This window comes from Eptesicus fuscus, chromosome 5 (genome assembly GCF_027574615.1).
Source record: "Eptesicus fuscus isolate TK198812 chromosome 5, DD_ASM_mEF_20220401, whole genome shotgun sequence".
Classification (NCBI taxonomy): Eukaryota; Metazoa; Chordata; class Mammalia; order Chiroptera; family Vespertilionidae; genus Eptesicus; species Eptesicus fuscus.
This window is the reverse complement of record NC_072477.1, coordinates 92,393,223-92,406,719: the sequence shown is the minus strand read 5'-3', so window position 1 is coordinate 92,406,719 and position 13,497 is coordinate 92,393,223. Positions and strand designations below refer to the sequence as shown.

The following is a 13,497-nucleotide window of genomic DNA, read 5'->3' as shown; positions in this document are numbered from 1 at the left end:
ACAGGCAGAGGGAAGGCGTGAGTTGGGCCCTAGCCGGTTTGGATCGGTAGATAGAGCATCAGCCTGCGGACTGAAGGGTCCCAGGTTCGATTCCGGTCAAGGGCATGTACCTTGGTTGCGGGCACATCCCCAGTGGGGGGTGTGCAGGAGGCAGCTGATCGATGTTTCTCTCTCATCGATGTTTCTAACTCTCTATCTCTCTCTCCCTTCCTCTCTGTAAAAAATCAATAAAATACATTAAAAAAAAAAAAGCGTGAGTTGGAAAACCTAGCATATTTCAGAACAGGGAGCGTCTGCAGATGCGGCTGGTGACTAAGAAGAGCCTTGTCTGCCTCACTGAGGGCAGGGGGTGGCATGTAGAAGGGGATTTTACTCCGGGGGACAGGAAACTAGGAGAAGCCTTTAGTTGGGGCAGGTAAGACCAGATTTCATTAGCTGAGGCAGAGAATGAGGTCTAGGGTCTCGGGCCATGGCCATGTCCGGGGCTGCACACCTGAGAGCCACTAATGCAGGAACAGTTCAAGTCAGGAGTGAGGATTTAGAGTGAGAAAAGTAAGAAGGACAGAAGCTTGGGAATGCTGGCTTTAGGAGACGGGTGAAGGAGAGGCAGTGAAGGAGACGGAAGGCATTGCCAGAAAATGTGGAGGAGAAACAAAGAGAGTGAAGTCACAGAATCCAAGGGCAGAGAGCTTCCAGAAGGATGAGGTTCCACAGAGTAAAAATGAAGATGGAGGTTAAGTCGGAGTGTTAACATAAATAGAGTGAAATCTGGTCACTGGGATGTGAATGCAGCAAGAGCTCACGTAGAAGATGAGGTCAGAAGGCAAAGGGCAATGGATTCTAAAGTGAACTGGGATGGGGGAGCCCACTCAGGGATGCAAATCTATGTGGAAGAACTCTGACCAACAATACTGGGAGAAAGAGAAGGTAGTGGTTTTAAGAAGTGGCAAGGATAGAGGAGTTGTTTTGCTTTTGGTTGGCAACGGGAAGGAAGATAAGGTCACGAACATTTTTTGAGTATCATTATGTGTCAGTGCTCTGTTACTGGCAATACTTACACTGTCTAATTCTATCTCTGAAAACACCCCTGAGGTAGCTGTTAGCCTTGTTACATAAATGAAGAATGCAGGGCTGCCAGTGGTTGAAAAATTTGTCCAAAAGTTCCAGGAATTTGTAAATGGCAGCTCAGAGCTAGGACTTCAGACCGGTTCTTCCCACTCTATCATGCTCTGAGATGAGTTGTAATGAAGGAGGAGAAGGCAGGGAACACGGAGGGACCGGGGAGGAAGACCAGATCATTTATCCAAGTCTGAAGCCTTTGAGAGTGAAAGGGGCTTTATTAATAATTACGCTGGGACAGCAGTGGTACAGCAAAGCCGCTCAGGCACGCAGGCTGCTGGTCCCCACCTGGGATGCGAGGGGCCCGGGCTATGACTTCCTCAGCGACCTCCACCGCTGCCAGGCACTGCCGTGTATGACGCAGACCATCTCAGAGAAGCCACACTAGCTTCATTTGTAAAGACATTCGTGTACACCATGTGTCTGAGCCTCCCAACTCTGAGGCAGGCTTTATTTTCATGTCCACTTCATGAGAGGGACACTGAGGATGAGAAAGATGGAGGGACGTGCCCAGAGCTGGTAACCAAATCTTCTGATCCCATTATGACTTATTACCTGATATGATAATACATATTTTTGCCAATTAAAAATATTAGTAGTCATAGCACTTTCACAGGCCCTCCCCAGGCAGCGGGGCCAGGATTTGGTAGCTGGTGCTCCAAGAAAACCCGTGCGTGCATCCTCTTCCTGGGACTGCGCCAGTGGGAGCTGTCACTCCATGGCACGGAGGGAAAAAAAAATTAGTTGTCGTCTATTGCTCTTTATAAAAAGAGCATCAACGAAATATAAAAGAAAAAGATGAAGGGGAGATTTTTAATAAAAAAAATCATCCAAAGCTAAATATTTTCTTTTTCAGACATGACCTTGGGACCTAGCGCTTTGTAAATTGCTTATATAACTCTATCATAGGTAGGTCAGGGATGCTCAGGTAGAGCTTACAGAGGTGACCTGCAGCTGAACATTTTAGAGTCCTAGTAGCGACTTTCAGAGAAAAGAGCTGTCAGGTTTTTCATACTGGAAATCACTTAGTCCCTGGGCGCCCACGTGTCTCACTGATGCTGCCTGGGTCTTCCCAGCCTGTGCCAGGAGCTCCCCGAGGCCGTCAGCTGCGCTCCTCCACCGGCCGGTCACCGGTCACCGTGACTACCGCTCACTGTGAGTTCACATGCGTTAGGGTCGGTGAGCGACACAGCCTCACGCACTGTACTGCTTGCTCATGGATCCCATGCCACCCAGCCTGTAACATGTCAGCACCTCAGGCCCGTCTCAGACTCGAGCCGCAGAGCACAGGTGGCTCTGAGCGGGGCAGACACTGAAGTTTGATCAGGATTAAAAAAAATAGAGAGGTTTGCGACCGCCTGGAGATGATTATTTTTATGTGATAGTAGAAAACTGACCTAAAAGGGACTCCTCACCGCTAACCTGGCCCTCTGTCACTGGGGAGGCTGAGACTTCAAATGACTGAATAGTCATAATTCAACGTGTGTTCACTTTTCCTGGAAGAAATTCCAGAATCACCAAGCCCAGATTAAAAAAATTTTTTTAAATAAATAAATATTTGATTTAAAATCTCTATTTCATGTGGTGTTTCAGGTGGAATGATTACTGTGTGTGTGTGTGTTTTTTTTTTTTACCTGAAATAAATAGTACATTTTATGAAGTTAGGCAGATTCAAACAAACAAAAATCAATAGGCAATGGAAGCAAATCACAACAGAGACTCACTTTCTCCATAGAATGTAAGCCCACAGATGAGGTTAGCAATCCTTTCCCTTTGTACTATTCAGAGTGAATGGCCTGATATATTTTCACTATTTAATCTTCAGGTGAGTTTCAAAACTCATTTGAATAAGACTTTAAAAAACAAACCCACAGCACGTTATGCAGCGCATCTCCTTCAAAAGACAAGGGACAGCGGAGCACCCGAGAGCAAAGCTTGCGCTTTGCAATGCCTGGGAATTCAATAAAGGGCTTCTGTAACTATTTTCTTGCAGCGCATTCATACCTGAGCCTCTTTTTAACCTTCTTCTGGCCAGTTTAATTTGATCCTGTAGAATCTGTACCCAGTCTCTCGGGCCAGGAAGTTTATCCACATGATTAGCAGTACAGTACTTTTCTGTGAAGACTGAAAGAAAATGTGAAATATTGTTAAATGCTTCAACAAATAAAACAGGCAGATCCGAAACAGAAATATATCCCAAGAAGAAAAAACATATATATATATATCTTGCTAAAAGACATGGGTTCTGCACTAGATAGCTTCACTATCCATATTACTTCCCTGTGGTGGGGGTGGAGCTTGGCAGGGCCCTGACTATAAAATGCACTGGGCTTCAAAATGAAACCAGCTCTGCACAGTGAGTAGTTTTTAGGGAAGTGCCTTTTCTAAAGTGCCTTATGGAAAGCGCTCCATCTCCCTGTATATATGTCTTATGAGCAGAGAAACCGCTTCCCATGGATCCTCTGGCCCCATGACAAAATTCAACAACTGTATTAAAATATTTCACTTTTTAATTAATTCAAAATCTTATGCAAAATTACACAAAAAGGATGATGCTCTCATGGTTATTCCTACTAAATCAGTTCTCAGAATAAATAGAATGCAATTGCATCTTTTTTCTTTTTAATAAATTTTTATTGATTTCAGAGAGACGCGGGAGAGGGAGAGATAGAAATACCGATGAGAGAGCCTGTGACCTCCTGGCGCAAGGGCCGACGCTCCACCTACTGAGCACACCGGCTGGGCAGAATGCAGTTGTATCTCAATGAAAGTTCCAATTCTATACTGAGTCAACTCTTGCAATATTCTATTGGCTTCTAGGAAAGAGCTATCTATTAAGCACAAAAGAAACTATGGAGAGCCATAGGACAGGACGAAAGGGAGGCCAGGCATTATCTTACTAAAGCCGCCCAGCGTGTGACTGCACAGACAGGAGCTGGCGTGGACGCTGCCGCTCCGCATGTCATTCCTGGGCGCTTCCCAACATGCTCTCCTCTCTGTAGGTCACGACCAAGTATGTACTCACAGCACACTGCCCGCTTGGTATTTACACTATGTGGCCCGGCTGGCGTGGCTCAGGGGTTGACCTATGAACTAGGAGGTCACCATTCGATTCCTGGTCAAGGCATGTGCCTGGGTTGCGGGCTCAATCCCCAGCCGATCAAAGGTTCTCTCTCATTATTGATGTTTCTATCTCTCTCCCTCTCCCTTCCTCTCTGAAATCAATAAAAACATATTTAAAATGTTGGTAATTTTAATGTTTTAAAGGCTTCTTTTAAAAAGAAATGACAAAGGAAAATGTTGATAGATTCAACTACTCTGTAAAACTATAAAATTTCTATTGACTAGGAAATAAACATCACATTAGAATGAGAAAAGCTAATTGCACTAAATGTGACTGAAAAGGTTCAATATCTACCACCATACAAAGCGCTCACTCAAATAAAAGAGCAACTTCAAAAGTCTCTATAGTTAACGGACAGTGTATTTAGCATTAGGAAAGACGTTCAACAAATATGTAAGCTCCCAAATTGCAAAACACATTTTATACCTACTAAATGAGAAGAGCAATGTTACAAAGCTAATACTTAATATAGATAAAATTGTGCGGGCCTGGCCTATTCAAACATCACTGTTGGCATAAGCTGGCAAAAGCCTTTTGGAAATAAGATGGTAATATGTAATGAGAGGCATAAAACTGTTAACACTTTTGCATTGGAAATCTTACTCCTAGAAATTTATCCTAAGAAAATAATTTGAAAGAAGGAAAAATCCACACACAAATGAAAAGAACCCAGTCGGGCGGGAGGAGCTGGGTGGCAGCGGGAGGATGGATCTGGGAGAGAGAGGAGGATCCCTTTGAGGAAGCTACTGCAGCGTCAGTTAGGGCTGCGTGAGTAAAGGACAGGTGACTGGAACTGTATATAGAACAGGCATTTCTGCTCAATCACATGACCTGGCAACTATAGAAGAAAGGGAGGTTTGTGAGGGCAGAGGCAGATGCGTTAGGCTCGGATTGGGACATGTTGAGTTTGGGTACCCGTCCCTATACAGAAGCCTACAGCTCAGGGGAGGGTCCAGGCTGGTGCCAGTTGGACAGGCACAAACATACAAGTGGTAGTTAAAATGAGAGCAAAAACAGTGGCCAGGGAGAGCCTGTGGAGTGAACAGAGCGCTGGGCCAAGCCCAGAGCCAGCGAGAACCCCAGTGGTTGAATGGAGATTAAGTCCATGAAGGAACCCAGGATGGGCCAGAGTCTGGAGACCCAGGAGGGGTCCCGTACAGCCAGCGAGTGGTGCCGACAGAGGAGGACCCACAGTTTAATGCAGAGGAAGGGCCAGGAAGGGAGGCTTGGGACGTGTCCACCGAGGTCATCAAGGAATGGTGGGGTGGCCACAGAGGACACTCTCAAAAAACGGGGTTCAGTGGAGGAAGGAAGAGAAGAAGGGCTGCCAGCGGAGGAGGGCTGAGGGCCGGGAGAGCTGAGCATGTTTGCAGGCGGACGGAAAAGCAATGTTGAGCGGGAAGACAGGCTCCAGGAAAAAGGGGACAATCAGAGGGGACGGGTCAGGCTAGGAATGGAGGGTCGCCCTCGAACAGGAGGGGCTTCTCCCTCTGACCCCAGAGGAAGGGGAGACGGGCAGGTTGAGAAGTGGCTACAGGCTGGAGTAATCGCTCCCAGGACCTCCTTGCATGTACGGTGTGGGGAACGGAGAGTGTGGGGGAAGTCTTGGGTTGCCTTTGAGAAGAACAGAAGTCGGAAAGCAGCAGACCGAGGACGTGAGGACACCACGCAGGCCTGTGGTGTTGGCAACAGCCTGTAGGGGCAGGCGGTTTTCCCCAGGGCACTCTGCAGCTCCTCTTCGGGAGCGGAGCCACCGGATGGTAGGGCTGCTCTTGGGTTGGAGTCTAGCTGGGTAGTCTTGGCAGAAGCGCAGGGACACAAAGCACCTGAAGATGTGCTGCCACCTGGAATGAATGAGCTCACCTTTCCTCACTCCGCTTCCCGCGCAAACCCGGGGAAAGCAGTGAAGCCGGAAAGAGGCTCACAGGCTTGGAAAAATCTAGAGACCATGGAGTGGAAACATCAACAGGGTTGGCAAGGCGGTGCCGTGGAGTAAGGGCCATTGGGAGGGCGGTGCTGAGTGTAAGTGTGGCAGCGAGCAGTGCTGGATGGGAGTGCTAAGGTGTGCTCACGGGCGGGGCTGAGACGTAGTCGAGGTGAATGAAGTGGAGGGGAACATCACTGTGGGTGAGGTCTGCATACTGCTGGCTGGGGCGTCGGATGGACCTTTCACGTGAACGGTGAAGTTTTCCAAGATGGCAGGGCGACGGGGGAGTGCGAGGGAGAGATGTAGCTGTGGTGAAAACCTTAGAGGAAAGGACCCAGCCCAGTCCAGCCCAACTGAGTAGAGGAGGAGTGATGGTTAGGAAGCAGAATTAAAGATCAGGGAAACTATCACCCAGGCTGCCCGGTATATGAGATGTGGGATGGGAGATACACAGAAGGAACAATACCTCGGGGGTGGTATTGTTTTGAATCTCCCACACCGGGTTATAGACGCCTCAGGGTCTTCACTGATTTTGGACCCCCAAAACACCTACAACAGTACTTTTGTACTAAGAACTCAATAAACATTTGATTTGTATTTAGCACCCTATTCGTTTATATGGAAGTGTGTACCACTGAAAGAACTGAATACACTGTCTTAGCAGATAAACATCTCCCCCCTTGTAATATTATTTAATTAATTTCCATAGCAACCCCTTTCCTTAGATTGTGAAATGCAGGTGTCCAAATTAGCACCCATTAGTAGATTTGGGTTATGCCCACATCAAAACGACTCCCAGCCACAATGTGTGTGTCAACCACCGGGTTTAGGAGAACCAGAGGGACACCTGGAATGCTGCTCCCACGCTGTGAGGAGCTTCCAATAGATCTTTTGAATCTAATCTTGAGCTCAGGTGTCCTGTCACTCCTAGAAAGGCAACCATTTCTGGTTTTCTCTTCAGTTAAAACCCATCCAGTTTCAATAAAAAGAAACCAGGAAGTCTCTGCCTCCTGTGTCTGTGTCTGAGATCACTGAAGGCACAGCATAAGGCTTCCTGGAAAACACCTGCACAACAAATATTTCCACTGGGTCTGTCACTGACATTCTATTTCTTGGGTTACATTCATACTTAAAGCGACTTTTAACTGGAACCTATCTGCCGAAGAAGAAATCCTATTCTGTTGCAAGTGCAGATGAGGCCTTAGGCCAAAATATTGTGATTGTATTGACCCGAAAACGCTCAATATGCTATGTGAATAGCAGTATCGAGTAAGCAGAATATATTTTTGCTATCTGATTCTATAGCTAAAGGTCAAGCTATTATCCTGGTAACAGTTCCATTAGGAGTAATGATGTGAAAAGAGGTATTGCATTAATGTACTGGGGTTCCTACTATGTTAATAGTGGCTCATTAAGAATCATAGTAGAACAATTTGCATTCATCCTTAGAATGCAATAGGTCCTAAAAAGAAATTTTCTTCCTTTCCTATTTTACGTATTAAGGGGAAGCAAGGGCTAATTTCAGACAAGTCCAAGTAATCTGAACAAGTGGATGAAGGCCAACAATTAATCTAAAAAGAGTTAAAGCATCCACTCTGCTTAATATAATTTGAGGTCCCAAGGCACAAAGAATATGTTAAATCACTGGAGAAATGACAAATGTTCAATTTGATCTGTACATGAATAATGACTTTTCTCAGATGTTTGCATTCAATTGAGCCATGCTCTTTAACTGTATATAAATAATGAACAGGCTAGTGGTGGCTGAGCAGATCCTTCCATCCCTAGGAATGTGGCATTTATCATAATCATCAATGAACACAGCAGAGTATGGCATGTCTGAATGCAACACGCTGAGAACAGAGCAGACTGGCCGGGTTCCCCCAACAGCTGTGTGTTCACACAGTTCCTTGAGGACTCTATCAGATTTGTCTGGCTCTCTAGGCTGGGAAAAGCAGAATATGGTATGGATTTTTAAAGGGAGTCATTGGATCATACAGACATTTAAAGGGGCTGGAGTACACAGCAGAGCTTTAATTTCACCGTGAAATCCTCTAATAAGGAAAAACTCTGGCCAGAGTGAGTGCCCAACTTCTGATCTGATGACTCAGTTTTAACTTCCGGTCCAATAGACAAGTGAAAGTCAGGTTGCCATCCGGCAGAACTGAAAGCTGGGTCGTCATTAGATCAGCTGAACTCCCAGAGCTTGAGGGGGACTAGGGACCAGTGAGAAAGATCTGTCTGCAGTTGCAGTCGAGTCCTGTGGCTGGGGTGAGTGAAGGAGAGGGAACCCTGGGACGGAGGAGGGGGAGACTAGGCTCCCTACAGGCGCTTGGTTTCCACCTCCTCACATGGAGGGCATGGAAGATAGCACCCCTCCCACACCTCCCTCTTTCCTTTCACTCTTCTAAAGCTGTGATTTGAAAGGTCCCTTAAGCCAAGCACTTTCTATTTATCTCATTTAATCCTCACAGGAACCCGATGGAGGAGGTTTAGTGATCCTGTACGACTGATAAAAAAAATCAAGGTAGAGCAGGTTACATAACTGGCCTAAGATGGCACAGCTCACAGGGGTTATTTTCCACGTAAGTGAAACATTAATTTTACGTTGCAAATGAGCACGCAGATTCTGCAAAAGGAAAATGATTGAATTCTAAATATAAGCAAACCAATAGCTAAGGTAATACTTGCATGTGAAAGAAAGTTGTGAACATTGGTGTGACTTTCGACTGCATGAGACAGAGCGTGGCTGGCAACGAGCGAAGACGGCCTCCCCTCCAATTAACGGGGCAGGGCCTGTGGCCAGGAAGGCAGAGGGATGCTGTGTGGGTATTTTCAGCTTGAGATGATGACTCTGGTCCAAATTTTATATGGTTCTAATAGAGTATATATTTTCTTTGATGATATCATGGTGCTTCATTCCCCTATTTCACGGTTAGAGCTGAAACTTATACATTATAGGCTTGACATCCATTCTCATAATTTATTAAAATTACAATGAACCTGGCACTCCAGGCACTAGGAGAGAAAGGAAAGAGCTAGAATAAGTCTGGCTCCAGTGCAAGGCCTTAATGTGCTCCCTTTCTTGGTGCAATTGTTACTGACCTAGGGACCGGCTCTCAGCTGTGCGGGTCCAAAAATTGGACTTTATCAGAGAAGCAGGGGCTCAAGCCTAGAAACCAGCTCACAACAACTAAACCTGCAAGAGATAAACTAGGATGACAATTAATTGATGTGGAATGGGGTTGATTATCTCTCTAACATCTGAAACATTGGATATCATCACCCAGTTCTCCCACTTTTTGGAATCAAGGTGCTGGAAGGAAGAACTTAGCAGGTTGCTTGGTGAGAATCAGAGGCTGCCGAATGGTGTGGGGCTGCCCCCGCTCAAGGGTGCCTATGGGAAACTGCCCATCCCTGGTCCTGCTGCCATCCTGGCAGGAATGTTTCACACCAGTGCCCTCCAAGCCACAGCCTGAGTGCAGCAGAGACGGGCATTTGAGCTCAGGAAGGCCAGGCCATAGACTGCCCCGAGGATGAGGACCCTCTGGCATCCTCCTCAGAGGAGCAAGCAGGGAGAGGATGGGCAGGAGAGCTGCGGTGTGATGCCGTGAGCAGCCCCGACACCTTGTGCAAACCAAGACTATGTGGGGGCAGAAGCAAAGTGGAGGAAGCCAGCCGGTGAGGAGAGGGTGAGGCACATGTGCGGAGAGCAGTCGGGAGCCAGAGGGACTGGCCGAGGCTGGTGAGGCAGGGATGCAGAGCATAGGCAGACTGATAAATAAACTAGGATGACAATTAATTAATGTGGAATGGGGTTGATTATCTTTCTAACATCTGAAACATTGGATATCATCACCCAGTTCTCCCACTTTTTGGAATCAAGGTGCTGGAAGGAAGAACTTAGCAGGTTGCTTAAGGGGTGGCTGAGCTGAAACCCAAGCAGCCGCCATGCCTGCGGTTTCCATGTCAGCCTCACAGATGTCCTGTTTCCTAAGGGAACCGGAGTGACACCCTGCTTCTTGAAGAGAGCATTTTACAGGGGTTCAAGTATAGTCTGATTATTTTTTTTTAAGCCTGATTCTTATTCCAGCATCGATGGCCTATCAGTGACCACCACTCTAATGCCCGGTCCCCTAGTACCGAGTGGGCCCCGATAAGTCCCTGTGCTTTCCTGTGGCCGGCTCTGTGCACACAGATCTCCAGGGCACATCCTGAGACACAGCCTCAAAGGATCTGTTGAGGTGCAATTACTTCAGTGTAGGGTTCATCTCACCTGCTTGTGTTGTTCTTATGAAGAGCAATGCCAGTGGATGATGCCTTCTGACCTCACACAGAGACTGGGGTGCTTCACATCTAGCACCTGAACCCTACTTTTTTATTATAAAAACAACATGCACTCATGCGAGAAGTATCTACCCAGCACCCAGCAGACACCAGTGAGCAGACAGTCCCTTGTCCTCAAAAGACTTCGCGTGAAATGGAGGATGAAGGCAAAAGAAGTCAAGAGGAGTGCAAAGGGAAGCTGCTCTTACAGAAGTGGGTACGGGACGCACAGGGCAGGGCACGAGGCCACTCCTGGTGGGGGCGGTGTGTGGGGAAAGCTGTTGGATAAAGTGGTGGCTGCGCTGAAACCAAGGAAGAGGGGAGGTGAGACGAAGAGTGGGAGAGGAGGAGGATGTTCTAGGGTGTGGCTGCCCTGAGGGGTACGGAGAGAGGCAGTCTCAATAGCTGGGAAGCTCAGGTTCTTGCACCTGTAGGGGAAGAGAGAAGGAGGTCCTGGGCCTGCATGGGGAGGTTAGAACCGAAGCCTCTGCATGAGCTGAGAGCCTGGAAAGGCTGCACCACAGTGAAAAGGGAACCATCTACCCACCAGTACAGGGAGCTCTGTCTGGTCTTTGGAGGGAGGAAAGGTTTCCTTGGAAAATTCTAATGCTTGGCCTGGACCTCGCATAGGCTTGGAATTAGGAATTACATGCCCTGCATAAAGGAACATAAGCAGTGCTGTTGATAGCTCTGGGCTCCAGACAAAAGGAAATACAGAATTTCTTCTACAAACTGGCCCCAACAGCTTCTCATGGCAAACGGAACAAACACAGGCCCACTGCAGATGAGCTCATATGTGAAAATAGTGCAGCACATAAAGAAAAAATCCGCTATAGGCAAGAGTCGGCCGACCCAAGAAAATCAGGATTAAACCCCCAATAACTTAAGGCAATGGAATTACAAAGTAAGTATGTTTAAAATGATGGAAGATATTAAAGAACTTGGGTCATTAAGAAAACAACGAGGCTGATTTAAAAAAGAACTTATAGAAATTAAAAATGTAGTAACTGAACTTTAAAAAGTAAAAGAACAGGTTAGTCAATACATTAATATCACTGAATAGAAAAGGGAGAGAGATCTGAAGAATTACCCAGAATGTAGTACTAAGAGATGGAGAGATGGAAAATATAACAATCAAATTAAGAGACATGAAAGATGGAATAAAAATGTCTCTAACTAATGGATGTTTCAGAGGGAGCGAAATAATGGAGGAAAGGCAAAATTTGAAGAGATAGTAGATGAAAAGTTACCAGAATAGGTAAGTCATGAATCCTTGGTTTCAAGCAGCACAACAACCAAGCAGATGAATAAAAACGAAGATATATCTAAACGTAAAATAAAGAAACTAGAGAATGCCAAAGGCAGAGAACTATTAAAGGCAACTACAAAGAAAAAACAGATTATCTACAAAAGAATAACACACTGATAGATTCACAACAGCAACGAAATCCAGAAAACAGTGGAATATTTTCAAATTGCTCTGAAAAAAGTCCTCAATCTAGAATTACCCAACTAAACTCCGCAGCATTCAATAGTGAGGGTGAAATAAAGAAGTTTTCAGGGCAAAAATGGAAAGAATATACCAGAGACCCTCATTCAAGTAATTACTAAAGTTGTACTGAGGGAAAAGAAAACTAGAGCAGAGGAAGCAGAGGAGGCTGGAAAGAAGAAAGGAGGACACGACCGATAAGACATTAAGAATTATTACAGTGCCAGTCTCATGAAAACTGTGTAGTATTGGCTGAGTTAGGTAACAGACCAAGTGTCAAGATGTGAAATGCGAGCTCAATATATAACAGAAGTGAAATTAAAATTCATGTAAAAAAAAGGGATGGTGTTAGAATGATCAACTACCCACAGAGAAACATATATTAAATCCTCCCCTCACAGTTTATGCAAAAGTAATAAACTATAAAACTTTAAAATTGTTAGAAAAAATTTAAGAGAATACCATTATATAACTGGGGTAGGGAGACTTTCTTAAAACAAGCACATAAATATCACAAAGCATAAAATAACCTAACTTTTACACTGAACTTTGGTATGAAAAACAGACGTCATATGCAAAGTTTTCACAAGTTGAAAAATAAGATATTAGCAACATGTAGAACTGAAAAAATAATCTATATAAATCAATAAGAAAACAACAATCTAATGGAAAAGTTGGGAAAGGGTGGAAATTCACAGAGGAAACTAACCGAATAGTAATACATATGAAATAATGCTCAACTTCATTAATAATCAGGGAACCCACCACTGAGGGCCCATTTGATATTAGACTGGCAAAAATTAAAGTCTGTTAACACCAGATGTTGGCAAGAATGAGGAAAAACAGGATTTCTTATACATTGCTGGTGGATGATGAATGATATTGGTCACTTTAGAGAGCCATTTGGCAAAGCCTACTGAAGCTGAAGATGCGTGTACCGTGTGGCTCAGTTCCACTCCCGGTGTGTCCCCTAGAGGTTGTCACATCTGGGCCCAGCAGACACGAAGATGACTGCACTGCTGCCACAGGTAATTGTGAAAAAGGAGAGGCAACCTAACTCTCTTCACAGAAGACTGGAGAAAGAAATTGCTTTATTTGTATGAATAAATCTTGATTAAAAGGACACCAAGTTGCAAAAGTACAGCATGAGGGTGTGTACTAGTATGTACATTCATAAATTCACAAAATAATAGTAAATGTGATTTATATTTAGTGAAATAGAAAAATACAAATGGGAAAGTTTCACATCAACTTCAGGTTACTCTGGAGCAAGAAGGAGAAAGGGAATAGATGGTACAGGAACATTTTGATTCTTACCCAAAACAACCACCACAAAGGAAGGTAGGTATGAAGCAAATACAACATCTGCTTTAAATCCCAGTAGTAAGGTGGAAAGAAAATGGATCCTGGAAAATGTCTCCAACATACTCAAGATGAAGAGGAATATAGTTTCCACTTCTGACCTAAAGATGACTGCTAACGGGGACAAGTGTCATTCTTCAACCAGTGTCT

The 13,497-nt window shown here is 45.2% G+C and overlaps 1 protein-coding gene across 1 annotated transcript in view; it reads right to left on the bottom strand.

The window, feature by feature from the left end:
- Nucleotides 1–13,497, bottom strand: part of BEND7 (BEN domain containing 7) — an 88,367-nt gene that overhangs the window by 13,722 nt on the left and 61,148 nt on the right. Inside the window, exon 7 of the mRNA XM_054715653.1 lies at nucleotides 3,124–3,243. Within this exon, the coding sequence (XP_054571628.1) occupies nucleotides 3,124–3,243 (120 nt within the window). The remainder of the gene's footprint in view (nucleotides 1–3,123; nucleotides 3,244–13,497) is intronic.